Source organism: Macadamia integrifolia, chromosome 6 (genome assembly GCF_013358625.1).
Source record: "Macadamia integrifolia cultivar HAES 741 chromosome 6, SCU_Mint_v3, whole genome shotgun sequence".
Lineage (NCBI taxonomy): Eukaryota > Viridiplantae > Streptophyta > Magnoliopsida > Proteales > Proteaceae > Macadamia > Macadamia integrifolia.
The window spans coordinates 15,129,809-15,152,291 of NC_056562.1; the positions used below are offsets into that span (position 1 = coordinate 15,129,809).

The following is a 22,483-nucleotide window of genomic DNA, read 5'->3' on the forward strand; positions in this document are numbered from 1 at the left end:
TCTCATTCTGTGAATAAGTAGATTCCAATGTGCTTTGTTTACATTTAAATTTCAGTCCAAACAAATTTTATAAAAGGATAAATTTAACGTTCCAGATGTTCAGGATTACAAAAACAATTGAATAGTCAGAGACTACCATAGCCGTACATAAAGAAACATGCAAATAATTCTTGGTCTCAAGAGAATATCTTTTAATTATATTGGTTTTGACTCTAATCCTAATTCTAAAATTAATTTAATATAGAAAAAAAACTTTCTACGGTGCAATTTTTCTTCCATATAAATTTTTTATTATTTTCTCTCTTAATTTAATATGTGAATTTCATATAGATGATACCTCTCTCGGAACAACCATTGGTGGGCATGGATATTATTGTCCACTCATGGGCCAATGCTTCCCAATATAAAACTAATGGGTCTGATTCCTACTTAGAATATAGTCAGATGCTAAATCCACGACAGACAATATGATATGCCTTTTGCCAGTTTCCCAACGGCAGCCATTCCTTTGGGTCAGTCGGTCAAATCAATGGCTGTGAACCACTCGAGTCATGATGGTCAACCCATTCAACGGCAGTATCAATATTTCTTTTTTTTAATTATGTGGATCAGGGCCCTAAAAGATATTACGTTTACTATTCCAGAAGTTTGTTATCTAACCAATCCCATAGACAAAGTCTCATCTTTCTTTCCATTGACGACGTAACAATAATATCTTCCTGAGTCAAATGGAATTTGATCAAACCGGCACAGGTTGATAGTTTAAACTGACGCTCTACCAGATAAAATCCTAGGTCCATCTTCTTAAGTCTCTTTCTCTTGCGCCAAAGACACGTCGTCCGCAGATAATTGCTTGCCGAAGGAGGTCACGTATGGGTTGTAAACTTTTAATAGTTTTCAGCCCGAACTGGTCGGACCAATCGAAACTGATCGGTTCAGTTCAGAATGAACCCTAATCGGTTGGGTTTGCTTTGGGATTCTATAAATTCAATGGAAATTGAATCCAAATCTTAACCTTCATCAGTATCGATCCAATCCAACGAGTTCTGGTCAATCCGATTGAATTTCTTAAATCATAATTGCGACTAAGTGGTTATAGGTTTAAATTAGGAAACAACCTTTATATTTTCTAGACGAATTCTCCTAAGTTTCGTAGCATTAACGATAATTATACCACATTTAGCAGTAAATTTTGACAATTAAAAAAAAAAATTGCTAAATACTTTAACGGCGGTAAAATCTTTAGAAACGATAAAAACTGCCACTTAATTTTTGATTTTCAATGATTCATGGTCCCACCACTTAACACAAAAAGACGACATAGTGTGAGAGTAAAGCTCTAATAAAAAGACTACCTATTTTCAAACAGAGATGTTAAAGTGAAGTGGAACACTTTAGAAATGCAATAATGGCTTGTTACCATCTGATATCAGTTTTTGAGTTTTTTTCCAAATGGTTTTACGGAATAATAATTTAGTGATTCAATTTCGTACCCATTGTTTAAGGAATTCTTTTCCTATCGTTTGACATGCTTCATCTTTTGGGTGAACATCCTTCAATTGTTTGACAATTAAGGAAACTTGAAAAGATTGTTCTAAGTCATGTAGGTGTATCAACTCACAATTCATAGAAAACTTATTTTCCCCATGTCATAAATCTTCTACCCTTATTTTCTCATTTAGAAAAGAAAAAAAAATGCTATTACTATATGTCCGTGGTACCTTATTGTCCTTCAAGATGAGTCTCCCACCATCATCATCGTTATCATCAATATCAAAAATATAGAGCTAGAAACAGATAGAAGGAAAACAAAAAAAAAATGTACAGAAGAAATTAGTGGAAATAATAGGTCATTAATCCTTATTTTTCACATATAGATTAGAAGATTTTGTTTCTGATACACTTGGGGAGAGAAAAAATGAAGACGACACTTGGACAAAAAGAGGTAAAATGATATATATACCTTTCTTGAGATGCCCCTATGTCTCCCTCAGAAAATACTGGCTTAAATAAAATCTCATAAACGATAACTATGGTGTCACGTAAGGATCCCAACTCCACAGTCGTCAACAAGGTGGTACCTTATTATCCTTCAAGATGAGTTTCCCACCATCATCATCTTTATCATCAATATAAAAAATATAGAGCGAGAAAAAGAAGGATAGAAAAAAAAATGTACAAAATAAATTAGTGCAAAGAATAGGTCATTAATCCTAATTTTTCACATATAGATTTGAAGATTTTGTTTCAGATACACTTGGGGAGGAGAAAAAATGATGACGGAACTTGGACATAGAGAGGTAAAATGACATATATACCTTTCATGGGATGTCCCTATGTCTCACTCATAAAACATTGGCTCAAATAAAATATCATAAACAATAACTGTGGTGTCATGTAAGGATCCCAACTCCACAGTCATCAACAAGGTGGTACCTTATTGTCCTTTAAGATGAGTTTCCCACCATCATCATCTTGATCATCAATATAAAAAATATAGAGCGAGAAAAAGAAGGAAAGAAAAAAAAAATGTACAGAAGAAATTAGTGGAAAGAATAGGTCATTAATCCTAATTTTTCACATATAGATTAGAAGATTTTGTTTCTGATACACTTGGGGAAGAGAAAAAATGATGACGACACTTGGACACAAAAAGGTAAAATGACATATATACCTTTCTTGAGATGTCTCTATGTCTCACTCATAAAATACTAGCTCAAATAAAATCTCATAAACGATAACTATGGTGTTATGTAAGGATCCCAACTCCACAGTCGTCAACAAGATAGTACCTTTTTATCCTTGAAGATGAGTTTTCCACCATCATCATCTTTATCATCAATATAAAAAATATAAAGCAAGAAGAGAAAGAGGCAAAGAAAAGACAAATGCAAAAAAGAAATTAGTGGAAAGAATAGGTCATTAATCCTTATTTTTCACATGTTGATCAGAAGATTTTGATTTTGATAAGAGAGGAAAAACGATGATAGTGATAGAATAAGGAACACAATTTTATGAGTCAGATACAATGGCTATGCTCAGACACTGGAACACAGAATAACAAATATATCCCATTGAGATGCCCCTATGTCTCACTCAGAAAACATTTATCCAATAAAATAATATCCCATAAATGATGACTGCAATGTCACGCAAGCATCTCAACTCCACAGTCGTCAATGGAAATATTTTATTATAAAAAAATTAAAAAATAGAAATATTTTTCCCCATATTTTTTTAGATAAATAGTCAAAGAAACGTTTCCTTTTTTTTTTTTTTTTTCCAATTTCAAAGTCAGGACTCAGGACTCTCACCGCGCAACGGGTTTTGTTCATAGCTCACCTCAGCATTCACCATTACCTGTCATAGTCCATAATCAACTCTTTCTTCTTCTTCCTCTTCCTCTTCCTCGATCATCCTCAGTTATTTTTTCTTCTTCCAACCCCTTCTTAAGCGGGGGACTAGAAGTCAAAGTCTTCTTTCTTCATCTCGTCCCCCTTACATATATATATGTATATCAGCTCTCCCTTCCTTCATCCCTTACTAAAAACGGTATTTCTCTTTATCACCCTTATAGCCTCCACTAGTAAACGCCGATTAAGGCAGTAGTGAGAGGTAGAAGATGGCCGGAGGTAGTAGCAGTGGTCGTTCTCTGGAGGAAACTCCGACATGGGCTGTCGCCGTTGTCTGTTTTATCTTAGTTTTGGTTTCACTTATAATCGAACACATCCTTCATCTCATTGGACAGGTACATAACTATATAATTAAGGTTTTTTTTTTTCAAAACTTGATAGTTTTTCTGAGGATTTCTAAGTCCTTTTACAGTGGTTGAAGAAAAAACACAAGCGAGCTCTCTATGAAGCACTCGAAAAGGTCAAATCTGGTAAGCCATCCTATTATGTAAAGGAGACTGCATCATATATGGAGAGCAGATATTCATTTTCGTGGGTCTGATCCACACATATACATATAGAATCCATGATCCACAATTTCTATGCGCATTTCATAGCACATCCCTAGACGATGTGGGATTCTCAATGGTTCTACAAAATTATATATACTATATTATATGAATTAGATTCAAATACTTAGTTCACTTAATTAATAATTTTGCTTTCTTCTTTGTTTCTATGAAGAGCTTATGCTGCTGGGTTTTTTATCGTTGCTGCTAACGGTGTTACAATCACCCATTTCCGGGGTTTGTATCCCACAGAGCGTGGGAGCTACTTGGCATCCATGTAGAGAGAAGCAAGAAGCGAGCACTTCAGAGACCAGCGATATGGTGGATGATTCTGATGAAAATAGGCGGAGACTTCTGTCCTTTCCTGATTCTATCGGTGGTGTCAGGAGGATATTGGCCGCCGGAACTGAAGGAACTGATAAATGTGGCGAGGCATGATGACTCCATGACTTTAACTGATAATTGAGATTCCCTTGTCCTTTATTTTATTTTCTGAGTTCTATGATCATATGTAGAAATTAATTGATCTTTTTGCAAAGTGGGTTGTCTTAATTCTTATGATCTTATCCTCTTGTACTGTTTGGGTTGTCTCTCTGGATTCAAGTTTTTGCTTGGTTGGTCTGTTAATTGGGATTCATTTTTGCAGGGAAAAGTCTCCTTCGTTTCCTCTGATGGAATCCATCAACTTCACATCTTCATATTCGTGTTGGCTATTTTCCATGTTCTTTACTGTATTACCACCTTGGCTCTGGGTAGACTTAAGGTAATCTCTCTCTCTCTCTCTCTCTAGAAGTGTTGGAACTGACGTTTATTGAAACAATGCAGATGAGAAAGTGGAAGAAGTGGGAAAAGGAGACGAAGACAATTGAATACCAGTTCTTAAATGGTAACACTAAATATTGATTAAGCCATAAATCACTCAATGTCACTGGAACTAATCAATACTGCAAATGGATCGTTCGTTTTCAATTTAAGATGATCATTAATTTATGTATGAATGGCAGATCCAGAGAGGTTCAGATTTGCAAGGGATACATCCTTCGGTCGGAGACACTTAAACTTCTGGACCAAGCACCCTATTCTCATCTGGGTCGTAAGAATCCAATACCTTCATTCTCTAATCAACTCATCTTTTATACATTTCTTCTGTTCAAACCTCAAAAGTTGAAACTTTGAACTTTCCTCAGTTAATTATACCTGGACGGTCAGATACGCAGTCATCAATTAGTTAATAATGGTGTCTTTGAATTTTTTATTTTTTTTTGGTTTTTTCCAAAGAAACTTCCGTACAAGTTGAGAAGTGGTCCCATCCACCTAATTTTAAAAAGCTACCGTGATGGGCACATATGAACCATTCACTGAATCATCTTTTTTTTTTTTTTTTTTATCTAAACTTAAAATTTTAATTTATTTTTGGGTAGGAATCAATCTTAAATCAGTGTTACGTAGAGAATCCTACAACAACCGGCGCTTTTTTGGTTTGTATTTTCAAGTTCATACATAGGTGAATAAAAAGATGATACCATTCATGTCCAGATACCTCCGCACACGGATAAAAATCATCTGTAATTCTAATCTTGTACAATTCTGTACAATACCCCTTGAAAGGATGATACATGGACAAAGTGATTTGAACCGTTCAGATTAATTCTATATTGATCCAACTCTAAATCAGTGAGTTGAAATTGGATCAATGTAGGATTAATCTGAGCCATTCAAATCATTTTATCCACGTGTCACCATCTGAAGGAGGTATTACACGGTATTGCACGGATAAAGAATTAGACGATTTTTATCGTCCGCACACCTATCATTAGCCTATATGCTGATCATGGCCATGCAATTGGACATAACCTTCTTGCTCTTGCAGGGCCACACCTATGTTCCTAGCTGGAACTTCATAATTGATTAATTGTCAATGACAAGTGGGGGGGGCCACTACTTTTGGAACATTTTGAAAGTGTATTTCGATGTTTCTTCCCCATTGGCTTGGTTTGAGTTGACTTGTTGCAATATATAATTTTCAAATCTTTTACTTTATTTCATGCTTCTCAAAGAAAATGACAGTAAAACATAGATAAAACCATAAGACGTAACCGACAAGTCTAATTAGCTAATTAAAAAATGAAATTAAAGAAAAAGATGAACATTGATTAAGTAAAACCATTTTTAATTATGAGTTCCTATTTGCAGGTTTGTTTCTTCAGGCAGTTCGTTAGATCAGTTCCAAAGGTGGATTACCTCACTCTCAGACATGGCTTCATAATGGTACGTAGGTTCAAAGTTGGATCATATTTTATTGGGAAATTTCAAAATTATCAGATTAATGAAAATCATTAAGTTTTATCTAATTACAATTAAATTATCTTTTGATCTTTCTCAATTCAGGCTCATTTGGCACCTCAAAGTCAAACAAAGTTTGATTTTCAAAAATACATCAACCGGTCACTTGAAGAAGATTTCAAAGTTGTCGTTGGTATCAGGTTCTCTCTCTCTCTAATTAGTTGAATTTAATTTGTTTAATTAGTTTTTTTTTCCTTTTTTTTATGTTTATATATTATGTGATTTATTATTGATTTGCAATCTGTAACAGTCCAGCAATCTGGTTCATCGCAGTGCTGTTCCTATTATTCAATACCCATGGTGAGTAATTAAACAACAATTACATTAAAAAAAAAATCAATTAATTTGTCTCATTTGAGGAGGGAGATTACTTTAAGACACCGCCTAATTAATGTATTCCTTGTTCCTACAAGATAGTGAATCAGATTCAAGTAAGAGAACTATTATTGTACGGATTGATTCAAACTTATGGGAACCATCCATGGAAAGAATCATTGGGGGGGGCCCAAACTAGGTGATTTCTTTTTAAGCCCCTAGACCTAAACCTTCAACAAGGATCATATCATTTCCGTTCATTTTTATGATTTGGGTTCTTGGGAAAAACCATTTATAGGATCTCCGTATTGGGGCCTTGAGGGGATTCTAGATTATGTCCTTGCAAAAGAATTATTTTCGTTTGGTGTTTGATCCATACTTGAAATGCACTTAATCTCTCTTCTTACAATAGATTGAGAGATTGAATAGATTCCTGCTGTGGATCAGGATTCAGGCACAGTATGATAACTTGATCCAAACTCCTTGGAGAGAGAGAGAGAGAGAGAGAGAGAGATTGGCCCCAAGCCCGAGGCCGCCCAAACCCGATCAGGCCTGTGCTAGGCTGGGATTTCCATGTCTGAGGTCGGGACAGCTGGGCCGGTTGCACCACTAGGCCAAGCACACTTTGGCTCTTTACATGCATATATGCTAAACTAATGTTGGTCTGTGTTGACAGGGACCTATTCTTATCTGTGGCTGCCCTTCATCCCTTTGATCGTAAGCACACCATTTCTTTACAATGTCTACTATTAGTTATAATCTCTATTGTGGGTCCAAATTGTTGAATCCTACGGTTGTGATGATGTGCCTCATTTGCGGACTTTCTATAGATCATCCTCTTGGTGGGGACAAAGCTACAGGTGATCATAACGAAAATGGGGTTGAGAATACAAGAAAAGGGAGAGGTGGTGAAGGGTTTCCCCGTGGTTGAACCAGCTGATGACCTCTTCTGGTTCAACAACCCTCATCTCATTCTCTATCTCATCCACTTCGTTCTCTTCCAGGTAAATCAAATTTCGATTTTTATAATAAGCTTCTCATCAATCCACAACCTCCAGTAATTAACACCAATTTTCTTCATGCTTGTTTCTTCTTCTCTAATCTACAGAATGCGTTTCAGCTAGCCTTCTTCGCATGGTCTGTGGTGAGCCATTGAATACATTTATAGTCTCCACTTTTTCCTCTCTTTTTTTTTTTTTTTTTTTTTTTTTTTTTTAACGACGGGTTTAGTTTATCTAGTCCCGTGGGCCCATACTGACTCACAATCATAGGGATTGAGTTATACTAGAGTTGAATGAGAATCATTCAACTTTCACTGAATGCAGTGAAGAATATTAAATACCCCCTGTGAGTGGCCCTAATGAGATAAGAGGAGTACAACTCAAAATTACAAGCCTCCAGAGGCAAAGGTCCCTTATCAATTCGGCTACCCCATTGGAGTTATTTACAATCTCCTAGTTCAATGATCGATAATCATGAACATATAATCTGATCTTAACACAAATTAACTGTTGTAATGGGGTTTGTTCGATTTCAGTACGAATTCACTCTTAAATCTTGCTTCCACGAGCACACTGAAGACATCGTCATCCGCATCTCAATGGGGTAAACTATCTTAATTTGTTGAGTAGTCTGATGTGAATACTTATAAGTACTTGGGCAACCTCTCCTTAACGGTTATTTTTAAAGAACTAAAATGTGGGTAATGGTGATTGATGATTGATCAGGGTTATCATCCAGATCCTCTGTAGTTACGTCACACTTCCTCTCTATGCGTTGGTGACACAGGTGAGTCCAAACAAGCCTTTTATATTGGTTACAAGCTTCATGAATCTTAGGTTACTGTATTAATGTGTGTGTGAACTGTGATGAACATGTACAGATGGGTTCGACAATGAAGCCAACCGTCTTCAACGAGAGAGTGGCCACAGCTCTGCGACATTGGCATCATACGGCTAGGAAGCATATCAAGCAGAAAAAAGGAAGTATGTCAGGGACACCAGCATCAAGCATGCCGTCGACGCCTACCCATGGCTTGTCTCCCGTACATCTGCTGCGCCGGTACCGGAGTGAGGTCTCCGACAGTGTCCAGACCTCTCCACGACAAAGCAATTTCGATGCCGCTTCCCCTGATCAATGGGACGTCGTTGATGGCTCTACTTCCCCGAATAACCAACACAACGATGGCTCTTTCTTACATCATCACCATCACCATCACCATCATCTTCATCGACAGCAGCAGCAGTATGAGAGAGATGAGAGTCATGAGCCTCCAACCTCAACAGAGCCTCCTCCATTGCCTCAATCCATCAGTAATGAGCACGAAATCGCGATGGGTCATTTAGAATTCTCCTTTGATAAGAGACCTAGAGTGTAAATAATCTGATCATCGTATATGGGAAGAAATATGATTGAATTGCATGAATAGATTCGTTGCTCCGAGATGGTATGCCAGCCCTCGATATTTATGTTAATGCTATCATTTCACATAAAAATATATATTGAATAGATTTTAAAAATTTTGAAAACTATATTTTCCTCTTGATTTAATAGCTTTTCAAAATAAGATAATTAATAATTAAAAAAAAAGGATAGGGCTTCTTAGTTCATCAGCTTCTAGCTCAGTGGCAAGAGCTATGGAGTTGAGATCTAGACCCTCGTGGATCTCTTCTCTGATCTTCTTGTGGGTCTCTTTGTGGTTCTTCAAATGAGTCTTACCTAGCTTAATGATAATTAAACTAACGTAAAAAGATCCCTCCTAAATTGCACCATTTGAATAGTAAATCCAAAAAAAAAAAAAATGCTCAAATCTCTAATCTCTATTGTCTTTTTTTTTTTTTGCAAGTCTTTGTTTAATAGAGGTAATTTTCCTTCACTTACGGTGAAAATGCTACCTACCTTAATGGGTCTGTGTGTCTTAGGAAGAACATTATCAACTACTTTGCCGAGTAGAAAAGCTTTCTCCCTGTCCAACTCTGTATTCTTTCTTTTGTACCGTCGGTTTGACACTGTGATTTAATAGCATTTGTGCCACAAGGTCATCAACCCCAAGTGGGTTTTTGTTATCATATGATTAACTGATCAAAGATTTTATGGTCTTAAAATAAAAAACTAACTCTAATGTCTTTTGGGCATTTGGTCTAGTGGTATGATTCTCGCTTTGGGTGCGAGAGGTCCCGAGTTCGATTCTCGGAATGCCCCTTTTTTTTAATATTACATTTTTCTTTCATGTTTTTCCTCTCTTATCCAACCATCATACAAGTGCAAATATGCCATTGTTCCTTCTATTTCCAACAACTTTCATGTGATAGTTTAGGGAGAAAGTTTTCCTCCACCAATGGAACATGCTTACACACTCATCCATGATCATTATTACTCGTCTCAATAATGCCGTCTTTCTCACTGTTTTTTATATCCAGTCTAAGACACCCAAACCCCATAGGTGACAAATTTTCCATTCATTGTGGGGGTGAATAAAATCTGCCTACATAGTTTAGAAGCTATCTAAATTTTATAGACAATTGGACCTTTAAGTTTCGTATCAACCCTATTTGAGTTTTCTAACAAAATAGAGGTTTAGAGATCAATGGCATGGGAGACTGCACAATGGTGGTCGTAGTACCATACTTGTGCATGTATACATATTGGGAAGGCATTCTAATGTACAAGAGAGTATTTGATTAAAGGGGGAAAACACACACATAATGCCAGAGTGCAAATTCTAACGTGGGTCACCACCTCATATAATGAGAAGTGATGTCTACATTGACCATCTCTTTTGTCCTGACCCTATGTGGATGATATCATTTTTCACAGTATAATTGGCTCGGCATACAAAATCTATCGCACATTAGTGTCACGAGGAACTTTCTCCCAAAATTTTATTTTGACTCTAAGATATAACACATTATTTATGTAAGCCATGACCTCTTTATCTAACCATTGGAATAACCATTTGTTGTCCATATAGCATAAGAATAATAGGCATGTAGGCCAAGTTGCTACCTTATCCAGAAGTACCATTTTCCTTGTTCGAAATTTATCAATAGCTCCTAAAGAAATTCAAATTAAAGGATAATTCGATATAATGTGAAAGAATCTCATTAAAATCATGAAAAAAAATCCCCAAGCCAATAGTGTGAGGATCCTTCTCATCTCTCTCACATTTTGACCATGTGAGATCCACACTGATATACCCTCTCTTCCCTGATCATGTGGACCTCCTTGTTGATGGAATTATTTCACACATTGCGATTTGTGTGGCAGGAGAGATTCCTCCCACTCGAACCTTCAATTGGTTGTAGTCTTAAAGATTATCCGTTTAATCCCTTGAAAAAAAAAAAAATAATAAATAAATAAAATATCCGTTTGCATCTCTCAGTTGGATCCTTAGGCCCACTGATGGAGGACCCAATTGCTAAACGGGTAAAAGCCCACCGATGGGCCATAACACGTCATATCAAAGCAGAGGAGATCCATAAGCCTCTTTCTCCATTTTCCTCGTTCTGTGTTCAATTGTTGATTCCTCAGATTTTCTTGCGATCCGGAAAGAGACGAGAACCAGTCGACATCAATGGCCAGAGGAACTTCTCAATCGCAGGCTTCGTCTTCTCCTGCGTCTCGGCCTGGTACTATGGCACCTCGCGGTTCTGCTGCAGCAACCGCAGGGATGCGGCGGCGGAGGCTGGGCGGTAGCGCTGGTGGTGGTGGTGGAGGTGGCTCCGGCGGATTCGGCGGTGGCGGAGGTGGGAGCAACATGTTGAGATTCTACACGGACGATGCCCCGGGCTTGAAGATCACTCCCACTGTCGTCCTCGTCATGAGCCTCTGCTTCATCGGCTTCGTCACCGCTCTCCACGTCTTTGGCAAGCTTTATCGCTATAGATCTGGTCCTGGAGCTTGATTTTTTATTCGAGTTTCCCGCCCCTTCCGATTCTCTTCATCTTCTTCAACTTTAGGCAGCCTTGTCTTGTACGGGAGCCCCGCTTGCTCATCCATCTTCTGCGGATTTTGGCTCTGTAAAGTTTCTCTTGACGTTTCTACCTTATTTATTTCGTTTGGCCTTTTTATATTCTAGAATATTTTCTACCACGTAGTTTTCCTTTCTGAGAGGGACGAGGAGAATTGAGATTTTTGTTTTTGTTCTTTCTGGATGATGGATGCCACACGAAGGTTGGTTTGCATCCTTCATTCCTTCAGTTTTTTCTTGTTGCATTTGCCTCGAGCTAATTATTTCTGATAGAATGGAAGATACCACGGTTTATCATTATGAGATTTATATTTTTACTTGCCTTCTTGCTTGAGATTGCAGCTAATTTGAGTCTTTTATGATGTTGAGGATGCGCCGAATGAAAAATGTGACCTAGAAATGGTAAAAATCATAGGTGAGGATTTACTGATTTAGTTGTTACCGTTCTCACAAATATATATATATATTTTTTTTTTTTGAATAAGTTTATCATCTAACCCTTTTAGACATCTTGGTTGGAGTTTTGTGTTGGTCTAAGGTTTCCTCACACATCCTTCAACAGCTCCTATCCTGATTTTATTGGTATAAATTGTTAGATTTTATATCTATTTTATTATATTTAAGTTTCAAAATGAAGTATTTTTATGTGTCTTGATTGTCTTGTTATGGTGTGGGACCCTTGGGGTCAAAGTAGTAGAAAAGGGTTAGTAACATCCTATGGGAGCCCTAAAGTCCATTCATGGCCATTACCATGAGTGGAGAGGTGAGCAAAGAGAATTGATTGGGATTAATTTCATTTATGAAGTTAATTCTTAATTTATACCATAGGTTATTGCCAAATGGAGGTAAATGGTCAATGTCATTATATGGGTGCCCTAAAGTCCATTCATCGTCACTACCATGAGTGGGGAGGTGGGCTAGAAAATGGTCAATAACACCCTATGGGAGCACTAAATTCCATTCATGACCATTACCAAGAGTGGAGAGGTGGGCAAAGAGAATTGATTGGGATTAATTCAATTTATTGAATTAATTCCCAATTCATATTCATATGACATTATTCTCCAATTAACTTGCCATTAGTTGGAGGTTACTTTTGGGTTGGAGGTCACTCTTGGGGAATCCAAGAGGGTGCAAGGGTTGGTTTTGGGTCTATATAAACCCAACCAAATATCTTGCAGAGACACACATTCACACATTGGCATCCCATCCATTTCTACTTATTGCAACCATAGAAGTCTTTCTCTTCCTTTCATTTTCTTTAAGTCTTGTGAAGGTTAGAGGGGGTGCTGTGCTGTAACTTTTTGCTCTTATAAGGGACTAGAAGAACTGTCTCATCTTCTAGTGGGAGGTTGTTTTATCTTGGAGGTAGAGGTGCAGAACAACTCTTGGCAGTAGAGGGCCTCAATTACCTTAAAGGTAGCACTACAAGTGTGACTCAACCTCAATTCTGTTCGAAACTTCTTCAGTTGCTATGGTGGTGATTCAACATCTATTTCAAGCAGGCTCTAGATCAATACTACAACAACATAGTTTCTACTGCAAAAACTTTGTATTGCAATTTGTATTTTGTAAGAAATTGTAATACAAATACCCAACATAAATCTTTCAGAATGTTCTAACTCAAAAGTTAAGAGGATTAAACTTGGTACGAGGGAAAGAAACAATATTACTAGGATGCAAGAGCAGGCTCTAGATCCATTGCATGTTAGACTATCGACATAGGAGAGGCATTTGACCTTCTAAGGCCAATTGGGAGTTGATCCAATGAAGCTTTGTTGTCTGAAATAGCATTATGTCACTTGGCTTTTAACTTTAGAGTGGTCTTCTTGTGTTGGACTTGTTCTGTCGGAACTCTAAGTTAATTTTTAGGGAGTGGTTTTATTTGTAACCATGTGTTTGTGTTGAGATTGGGGGTACTCTTTGTTGGGCTTTATAAGTAGAGTTTGTTTAACATTTAGTGGTTTAGGAGTCATCATAGTCCCCACAATCTTGGTAATTTGAGTTGTCCTCTTATGTTTAGAATTACTTACAGGAGTTCATTTCTCTTGTTTTGATAGGAGTAGAAGGTTAGAGTCTTAGAGATATCTATATATTCAGCTTGTTGATATAATTTAAATGGATTGCTTTATACAAAATATTCTGTAATTCTCTTGTGGGAATTCTTTGGATTTAGGGTGTGGCCAAGATATTGGTGAAAGTTGCAATCTTAAGGCTTTTAGGGAAACCCTATCACTCCTGCTTGCAATGCTATGGTTCCTTTTAGGCTTATGTTAGGACCTCATGATCCTAGTCTTCTTTTTTTTTTTTTTTTTTTTTTATAAGTCTTATGTTAAAGACCCTATCGACATTTTATCTCTTCAAGCCTGTATCAGTACCATTTCGACAATTACTGTTCACAACTAGTGGTGCCAGAGATTGTCATATGTGATAAATAGCAGTGCATGAAAAGTAACATAAATGTCTGAGCAGAAAGGATGGTGGTTTCAATTATTGTTTGTCATGTATAGAGATGTATAGAAGTTATAATTTAGAAAGTATCAGGAACTTCTTGTTGAATTTATGTGTCCAATGAGAGGAAATAATGACATGCATATCGTTGGTGCAGTATTGGAAAACAGTGGTGCCTAAGACTGTCATAGGTGATAAATAGCAATTGGTGACGAGGACGATAAAACAATGACAGATTTTAATGTCGACAAAGCAGAATGAGTTAGAGAGATGGTGTTTTCCGTTTCATTGCTTGTCACGTCTGGCAGTTTGTAATGAAGAAATTAGGGAAAATGAGTGTGCATGTTTTTTGGATTTTGGAAACATGGTTGTCTAATTGCGCAAGGTCTGCATGATTGAAGATGTACCCCGTAGATACCAAAGATATAGTGATGTCTTATTATGGTATCAATGATGGAAAGAATGTTCTAATAAATAGGGACATAAGGGGCATTGCCATGAAAAGGGAATTGAGATTGTTCAACTATAGTTTGAGATGTAGGTCTTAGTCTTATATATTATTTAACCATTTGTATGGCGTTTGGAAGTTAAAATAGGCTTGGGGTTATGCCCGTTATGGTAGGCAATAATAGCTTCCCGTGCCAGTGGACAAGAGAACCCAGTTTGATCGTACTTGGGTGGGGATCTGTGAGTAGTCAAACCCATGTTGGTGGATAAAGGCTGAGTTGGGTTGAGTTGGTGGGGTGTGATTTTTAATTTGGTTTCTTGATCTCTTCTTCAGAAGTTTCTTAAACGGGTCTAAGTTGGTCATTGGGCAGAAGCAAGGGCCTACTTTTTGTAGCATTTATTGGTTGTACAAGAACAAACAACCTCTTGGAGAAAATTCAATTGTATGGAGTTCAGTATTAGGTCAGGAATTGTTCTGTTGAAAGATTTAATGAGTTTGATCATCACTGAGAGTTGAATTGGATCATAATAACTTCGTTTCTGATGCTTAAGATATTAAGCTGACACAAGATGCCTCTTGCTCAAATGATAATCGACAGTATGGTTTGATGATGAATTTACATGGCCTCTTTCAGGACTGTAGCACTATATCTTGAAGTGGAAGGGAGATGATGCATTATGTGAGCAAGGTTATGAGCTTTTGGTTTGTGCTCAGGCTGTCAGTGAATCATATATTGTTCTAGTCTAGTATGATTATATTAGAAAACTCACAGAGACATTTTTATTATAATAGTAAATTATACAACATGTACATATGCTTTTGTGGTGACCAGATCTTATTTTTATTATTATTTACAGTCAGATTTCCCTTTGGTTGGTTGTACTGTTGTAATTTTTAGGTTCAAAACCTATCCTGTCAGAGTATAATTAAACTTCAATTTGAGCTTCTGATCCAATGGACTTTATTTTTGTGAGTCTTGCAACTAGTATAATTTTTTTTTTCTATAATATGATTTTGTTTTTATTCTTTGCCTTATAGTCATTGATTTTTCGGGTGAGTCTCAATTCGAGGTTGAGAGAGATCTCCCCTTCAGATTCTAAGGAATTTACAGATTCACGCTCAGAATCTGAATCATGAAATGGAAATGCTAGAGGCGGCTTGTCTGATGAATCAGATACTTTTATTTCACTATAAACTTGATTATAGAATGATTCCAATGTGTCTGTTATCTTTTAATCCAACATATCTTTTAGTTGTGTTCAGATGTGGTAGGAGTATGACCTAATCCATTTATCTACCAGCTCTTGCATGGACTAAATATCAAATTTAATGGTTTAGTTCAACCACATGTCTCCCCACATATGGTCTTCCTCTCATTTTTCAATGATGGCTATTATTCAAACTGCCACTTTTTCTTAAATATATTTTTCACAGCATTATGATGACACATCGAAATGTTGGATTAGGTCATAACTTGGACAACATGTCGATTGCAATTGGCGCAAATCCAACTACTACATTGAATTATATAGCAGGTGTATAAGAACCCTAACTCTTTGATTTTCCCTTCTTTCTCCTGTCTCACTATATTCGTGGGAGTGGATGATAGTTAATGTGGCGTTGGTCAACAATCCCAAAATTTTGCAATGGAGAAATGTCACCTTTAGGATATTTGGTTGTAGTTTTGAAAATATGAGAAATGAACTTATAACAGTTTTCCTTTAATTTTCCTCAAAGAACAAATCTATGAAAGACTAGAGGTTAAAGAAAATATGGTTTGCTTGGCATTCAGTCCGCAGTCTTCAAACTCTCTTGACATTGTGTGTGATAGGTGTGCCGAGTGCTGAAGGTGGGGCAGGGCGGGGCGGTGGGCAGGGGTGTGTGTATGTGTGTGAGAGAGGGAGAATGGTTCCTCTCCAGTGGCTGGAGAAGATCCCGATCGCGGTGGGTATAATGGAATCTCCCCAACTAAGCTCCCTTGCCATAAATAATGTTAATAAAAAATAGGAAGACAAAAAACTTTTAAGGAGGAAGAATTTCTTCGTCCAAGTATCTAAGTTTGATTGTCCATTCAAATCTAAGGTCGTTATCATTCTAGATACATTGAAAGTTTGAAATACCCTTTCAACCACAACAATGGCCAGCTTTGAAGGAATGACTTGAAAAGAAATCGATCCATGCTAAGTAAAACATGAAAATGTGCGATACACAATGATCAACTGATCTAAAAGTGATGACGATGATATTACAATTAATTAATACAAAAAAATAAAACTCTTAAATTATGCACCGTTGTAATGTGGTTGGCATTGCCATGTCATAGCATTTACTGGGTCCCATGTTTTAGATTTGGTACAAGATATCATTTACAGTGCCATCCAATCAAACCTCAAAGTCAAACCTATTGGGGTTTTTTTTTGGGGTGGGGTGGGGTGGGGTGGGACAGAGCGCAAGTGCTAATGGAAAATGGATGCTTTCTAATTAGTAATTAGTATTGGTGGGTGGGTCTTAGTTCTGGTTGTACAGGTAAGAGGATTGTTCTTAATATTTTGGCCTAGGTTTTCTGGTGCTTCAAAATATTGTTTGAGGATAGTGATGGAAATTTTCATTCATGTAAAAGGGTTATACGTGGTTAAGTATGCAGTTGATAATTAGCAGATCTCTCTCATGCTTAACTAGTATAACCCTTTTACATGAATGAAAATTTCCATCACTATAGAGAGAGAAAGAGAGAGAGAAATCAACTGCATACTTAACCACGTATAACCCTTTTACATGAATGAAAATTTCCATCACTATAGAGAGAGAGAGATACCGAGATAGAGAGAAATAGATTAATCAATTTTTTAATGGATAGAGAATAATTATCAAAAGAATATAATATTTGTTGGTTGGTTCCATCGTCACAATTGGCTGTGTCTGTTGTCCCTTGAGAAGAAATCTCTGCGTAAGGCGTAGAGAGATTGATTGATTGATTGATTGATTGATCGCTTCGATCGGATTGAATTCGATTCGAATTTCAGTATTTCGTACGAAGAGACAGAGGGAGGGGATGGAGGAGCGGAACAGCGCGGCGATGGCCAACTCGTCAATGGCGCAGCATCAGACGCAAACACCAACAGCTTCTTCGAAGCAAGCCAAGGCTTTCCCCAACTCCGTGGACACTAATTCTGTCACCCAGAGGTACCCCCTTATATCTCCTTCATTTTTTCCATGCCTTTTTTTTTCTTTTTATTGTCTTCTTCTTTGGATCCCTCTCTCTTTCTTCTGTCAGAACTAACTGTATGTTCTTTCTTTTCATTGCCCATCATCCGTTGATGTCCGTGTCTCTTCTTGTCTATTGCAGGCTTCAAAAGGAATTGATGTCTCTCATGGTCTGCTCTCTCTCTCTCTCTCTCTCTCTTTGAATTGTTGATTTCGTGTTTATTTTTTGAATCGATAAAGAGAGAGGAGGAATGAAGAAACGACAAGTTTCTGGTTTCTCCTTTGGCCTTTTTGATGCCTTGAATTATCATTCAACTGAGTGAGCTTTTGCCACCATATGTCTTCTCTGTAATCCCCTCCCCTCTCTATGTTGAAATTCCACTACGATTGATTAGGATTAAATCTATAACGGAAAAAGTTGCACTGAATAGTGATAGGTAAGAAAAGTTGCAGGTTTTAAAGACAATAGGACTGAGGATGACTGTTGAATAAAATGTGTAAGGGAGTGATCTTTAAGAGGGAAGGGATATGTTGGAGGCAGAATTTGATATACAGGTCGGTTAGAGAGAGGAACAGAAAATCTAGAATTCATTTATGGGATTGCAAATGGAAGGAGTTAACAACTCAAAAGCTTTGAGGTTGACAAAAGGACATTGGGGAGGCTTTACTTGATGGATATGCATTCTTTAGATAATAATTTCTGTTTTAGGTTGCAAGAAGGCTGAATGATTAAAATGGTGATTTCCCACAATAAGTTTAGAACATCATTTTTTAGTTTAACAAGGATAAAGAGCCCTTGGACCTCATGGGTTATCGGTGAGATTCTTTCACAAATCTGTGGACCATGTGCAGGATGCTCTTGTTGGGGTTTTGATGAATTTTATAAGGGAAGTTATTGACAAGGGTCTAAATTCAACTTTTATTGCACTCATTCTGAATGATGGGGTAATCTGCCCATAAGATTTCGGTTTGTTTATCAGTTTGACTGTCAGTCTTCATAGATCACATCTCAAAAGAAGTAGAAGAAGAAGAAGAAAAACGCCAATCATCTAAGTCGTTCAGGCAAGATAATCAGTAATGAAGTCCAGTCTTTTTTTTTTTTCTCCCCCCTAGTAGATTGAATGATAGAATTTGACTTTTTAGGAAATTCTAGCCATACTTTCTTTCACATCTCACACATTACAAGAGTAAGCTTATGCATGTTGGAAGTTGTTATTGAAGTAGAAATTTCCCAAGGTTCTGTTTGCTTTGTTGTTCTTCTTTCCTTCCCCCTTTCTTTTTGGCGATTGTTTCTTTCTCAACAGTTTTCATTTGATGGTTTTCTTATCCAAAGATGAGTGGAGGTGATCTTGGGGTATCAGCCTTCCCTGAAGGTGAGAGCATCTTTTCCTGGAGTGGCACTATCGAGGGTGGCAAAGGAACAATGTACGAGGGTTTATCATATAAGCTTTCCTTGCGGTTTCCCCTGGATTACCCTTTTAAGCCTCCCCAGGTTAAATTTGAGACAATGTGCTTCCATCCCAATGTTGATCAGTATGGCAACATTTGTCTTGACATCCTCCAGGTATTGATCTTTCTAGTAAAAATATTTTAGTAATACTCACATTATTTCAAGAGCAATGCAGAAGTCAAATTGGGAGAGCAAGAAGTTCACATTTCCCTCTCCTTCCTCTCCCCTGCAAAACACATTCAGGTGTTGAACCTGCAAATTATGGGTCTAACCAATTTTATGTTCTGGGGGTTAATATTCTTTAGTTGGATGAATTTAACCTCCAGCGTGGACTTTCCCTCCATAGCAGAGGAGGGAGAATAATTCGATTCCACTCTCCTTTCCCTGATTTGAGCACTCCTTTTATCAAAAGAATTCTGGGCAACCTAGTTGATGTAGTCCTTTCAATGTTCTTCTCCAGGACAAGTGGTCATCAGCTTATGATTGCAGAACCATTCTTTTGTCCATTCAGAGCCTACTGGGAGGTATGTTGGGTTTACTATCTTCCCTTGAGCCTCTCTCTCTCTCTCTCTCTCTCTCTCTCTCTCTCTCCTCTTCTTTTTTCAACTGTGCATGCTTTCGCCTTATTCTTTATCCTCATTTGCAGAACCCAATATTGATAGTCCTCTAAACAGTTATGCTGCAGCTCTATGGAACAACCAGGAAGGTGGGATTCATACATCTGTTAACCCATCTCATCTTATTATTCATGTTTTCCCTTTAAATGCTTTAATCGGTAAAAAGTGGACCAGATTGTCTGACCTCTGGGTTGTGCTACATATGTATTAGGCTTTTGGTCCCAATGGCTTTTCTTTGTAGTACGCCATTTAAATGGGCTAAATATGAGTAGGAGAAAAAATATGGGATTTATTTTATCAGTTCAGTTAAGAGTCCTATTTCTTTATTTTTAATTGCTCAAGTGTTAGTAGTTGGATGGGTTAGAGACTCTCCGAGTCCAGCCTTCTTTTAAGCTCCTTTCCTATATTTTATGCAGAGTTTTAGTCAGCACTATCTTCATAGCAATCTAAATCTTCCACTGGATCCTGTTGCAAGCTAATCTCCCAGTGAATCTCACTGGTTCAGGGATGGTTATGGTTCAAAAGTGCAGTACTAACATGCTCAATTTGGTTCTGCTCTGGTCCTATCTTCCCTTTTCCCTAACCTGTTACATATACAGATACCCATAAGCAATCCTGATTCTGTTGGTGCACCAAAGAAAAGGTTGAGAAGTTTAAGACTTTGAGAAATTAAAAGGTGTAACCGTTATATCACAAAACCATTTTCTGTTAATAGAATACCTAGAAGCCCATTTAATCGGTTTCTCCTGAGCTACCAGATGATATTCTATTGGTACATCTATGTTTGAAATTATAAATTTGCTTTGAAACAAAGTGTAAAAGACAATCAGTTTTCCCCCCCTGCAATCTTTCTAGAAATTTAATTAGGATATCAGATAGTATCTCGTGCATGTTTATCAATGGCAAGTGAGAACCAAAACCCTTGGTACTTGAGCTGAATGTGTCATTATGATCCCCTCTTGCAGATTACAAGAAGATGGTTCACAGACAGTACATGGATGGAGAAGTTTTTGAAAGTTGACTTATGAGCATCTCAGATAGATATCATTCTACACGCGAAATCACCGGCTAGGATTCACTTCTCTAAGAAGCTACTCTTCAAGGAGTATGTTATTGGGAAAGTTTTGAGGTATAGATGTGTTTTGTCTATGATTGTTGAAGTAGTTTATCTGGGTTCTTTTTTTGCAGTAAGGTGGTCTAAAGGACACGGTGAAGCACTCTGTCAATATTTTTACTCCACTTGCAATTTATCTATATAATTGCCAGGAACACACAAGAAACTCAAGTGACACTAACATCATATGAAAGTTGCATATTTACTTGATTCGTGGATCAGTGCAAATGATGGTTCTGTACTGAAATTTGTAGGCAATGAAAATTGTCTATTGGTCTAATATGGAGATGAGATTGTGAAATTAATAATCGTTTTGTTATTTATGCTGGTAAATTTATTTGAAGTGGCACCTGATTCTTTGAACAGTTCTGGCCAGGGTATTTAGTACACAGTTTGCATGAATGCTATTTGCCTTGGTCTTATGTGAGAATGATTTACAAGAGTGAATGATTTATGAGAGAATGTAACTAAGAACATTTCTTCTACAAATGGCATGATAATTATATGGTGAGTGGAATAGCCAGGCTTCTTCCCATTGAGTTTGGGAGAGACTACCTGAGCGAGTTGCAGAGAGGATTGATCGGCCATGGAAAAAATCAGGGAATTGCAGAAGGCCAAAAGAAGAATCTCCCAACTTGAAGATGATAGCAATCAAGGAAATGTCATGATCTTTGTCGATGCAATGTCGATCTCTACTGATGCCCTAGGGCAAGACCACAATCAAAAGAATCCCACACCGGATGAGAAGCATGAAAACACTAAAATAGGATTTTATTATTTTAAAAGCCAATTGTACTGAAATATAGAATGCACCAAATTTTGACTTCTCAAATTACCAAGGATGAGATCCTACAATCATTATGGTTAGGGGCTGCAAATTTTATAAAAGAACATTACTCTCTCATTTAGCAAATGTAAAAATTTTCTTTCATCCAATAGAAAGAGAGAATCTCTTCATCCAATGTGATTTAACAATTTGATTGGAATAGTAAATGTTTTTTCAGTTGAAAAGAATAGTAAATGTTGCATTAACTCTTGCCCTTATTGTCGAGGATCCGGCTCCTCTCTTGAGCAGTAATCATGTAAGTCAGTCCATAGCTATTTGGTGATCGATATGTGTCCACACGGTGATCCAACGATTGTGCTTCTACTAATTAAAACAGAGGCATTGTATCAAGTCATTAGATCATCACTTGAATACTTATTGATTGTCCAAATAACTATGGGCAAGACTGGGCAGTCACTGCGCAAGAAAGGATCCCAATCCTATTGTCGATGGCCTAAAATACCTTTTCTTAGTCCATTGAAAAGGTTATATTAGGGATGTAAATGGATAGTCGAAATCCGAATTCAAATTTGCATTCATATTCTTTTAGGGTTATCCATATCTGAATAAAGGTATTTAGATTAAAATCCGAATTATCCGAAAAAATAATTATCTGATCCGATTAAATAATAAATTAATGATTTTGAGGGTTCTTGAAGCTTAAGCAGGTTCTAGAGAATGAGGAAAAGAGTTAAAACCTTTTTTAAAAAAAAAAAGAGTTAAAACCTTTTTCAAAAAAAAAAAAGAGTTAAAATAACTTAGAAAGATGGATTAAGAGCAAATTC

At 37.1% G+C, this 22,483-nt stretch overlaps 3 protein-coding genes and 1 non-coding gene across 10 annotated transcripts; all 4 read left to right on the forward strand.

Moving 5' to 3' along the window:
- Positions 1–3,392: 3,392 nt before the first annotated feature.
- On the forward strand, positions 3,393–9,074 carry LOC122082558 (MLO-like protein 6). The gene is made up of 15 exons (XM_042650207.1): positions 3,393–3,748; positions 3,826–3,883; positions 4,137–4,393; positions 4,608–4,724; positions 4,787–4,847; positions 4,966–5,054; positions 6,155–6,229; positions 6,350–6,444; positions 6,555–6,604; positions 7,296–7,336; positions 7,450–7,623; positions 7,728–7,763; positions 8,157–8,224; positions 8,347–8,407; positions 8,502–9,074. Exons 1-15 carry the CDS (start codon positions 3,623–3,625, stop codon positions 8,994–8,996), a joined length of 1,803 nt encoding a protein of 600 aa, XP_042506141.1. The 5' UTR covers positions 3,393–3,622; the 3' UTR covers positions 8,997–9,074.
- Positions 9,075–9,748: 674 nt separating this feature from the next.
- Positions 9,749–9,820, forward strand: TRNAP-UGG. The gene has a single exon. It is a non-coding gene; the product is annotated as a tRNA-Pro (tRNA).
- A 1,257-nt stretch (positions 9,821–11,077) lies between these two features.
- On the forward strand, positions 11,078–21,191 carry LOC122081806 (protein transport protein Sec61 subunit beta-like). 3 transcript variants are annotated; one of them, XM_042649109.1, is made up of 6 exons: positions 11,078–11,637; positions 11,931–12,003; positions 15,122–16,022; positions 17,511–17,670; positions 17,834–17,861; positions 20,724–21,191. In XM_042649109.1, the coding sequence occupies exon 1, from the start codon at positions 11,193–11,195 to the stop codon at positions 11,520–11,522; it is 330 nt and encodes a 109-aa protein (XP_042505043.1). In that variant the 5' UTR covers positions 11,078–11,192; the 3' UTR covers positions 11,523–11,637; positions 11,931–12,003; positions 15,122–16,022; positions 17,511–17,670; positions 17,834–17,861; positions 20,724–21,191. The 3 variants fall into 3 exon arrangements, with proteins under 3 accessions (XP_042505043.1, XP_042505045.1, XP_042505044.1); XM_042649111.1 differs by having other exon boundaries at positions 11,958–12,003; XM_042649110.1 differs by lacking the exon at positions 11,931–12,003.
- On the forward strand, positions 11,629–21,191 carry LOC122081805 (probable ubiquitin-conjugating enzyme E2 C). 5 transcript variants are annotated; one of them, XM_042649106.1, is made up of 8 exons: positions 11,629–11,637; positions 11,958–12,003; positions 17,511–17,670; positions 17,834–17,861; positions 19,025–19,255; positions 19,602–19,665; positions 19,788–19,847; positions 20,724–21,191. In XM_042649106.1, the coding sequence occupies exons 2-8, from the start codon at positions 11,988–11,990 to the stop codon at positions 20,777–20,779; spliced, it is 615 nt and encodes a 204-aa protein (XP_042505040.1). In that variant the 5' UTR covers positions 11,629–11,637; positions 11,958–11,987; the 3' UTR covers positions 20,780–21,191. The 5 variants fall into 5 exon arrangements, 4 of the variants coding, with proteins under 4 accessions (XP_042505040.1, XP_042505039.1, XP_042505038.1 ...); XM_042649105.1 differs by lacking the exon at positions 11,629–11,637 and adding an exon at positions 15,954–16,022 and having other exon boundaries at positions 11,966–12,003; XR_006141224.1 differs by lacking the exons at positions 11,629–11,637; positions 11,958–12,003 and adding an exon at positions 15,903–16,022 and having other exon boundaries at positions 20,724–20,863; positions 20,947–21,191.
- Positions 21,192–22,483: the final 1,292 nt, after the last annotated feature.

Bases quoted from the DNA above. Each gene is read 5' to 3' on its own strand.
- LOC122082558 (XM_042650207.1), top strand. From the start codon at position 3,623: ATGGCCGGAGGTAGTAGCAGTGGTCGTTCTCTGGAGGAAACTCCGACA. The intron at 3,749-3,825 runs GTACATAACTAT...GTCCTTTTACAG, and splicing joins TCCTTCATCTCATTGGACAG to TGGTTGAAGAAAAAACACAA. The intron at 8,408-8,501 runs GTGAGTCCAAAC...GAACATGTACAG, and splicing joins TCTATGCGTTGGTGACACAG to ATGGGTTCGACAATGAAGCC.
- LOC122081806 (XM_042649109.1), top strand. From the start codon at position 11,193: ATGGCCAGAGGAACTTCTCAATCGCAGGCTTCGTCTTCTCCTGCGTCT.
- LOC122081805 (XM_042649104.1), top strand. From the start codon at position 15,926: ATGATGACACATCGAAATGTTGGATTAGGTCATAACTTGGACAACATG. The intron at 19,256-19,601 runs GTATTGATCTTT...GTTCTTCTCCAG, and splicing joins TTTGTCTTGACATCCTCCAG to GACAAGTGGTCATCAGCTTA. The intron at 19,666-19,787 runs GTATGTTGGGTT...CCTCATTTGCAG, and splicing joins CATTCAGAGCCTACTGGGAG to AACCCAATATTGATAGTCCT.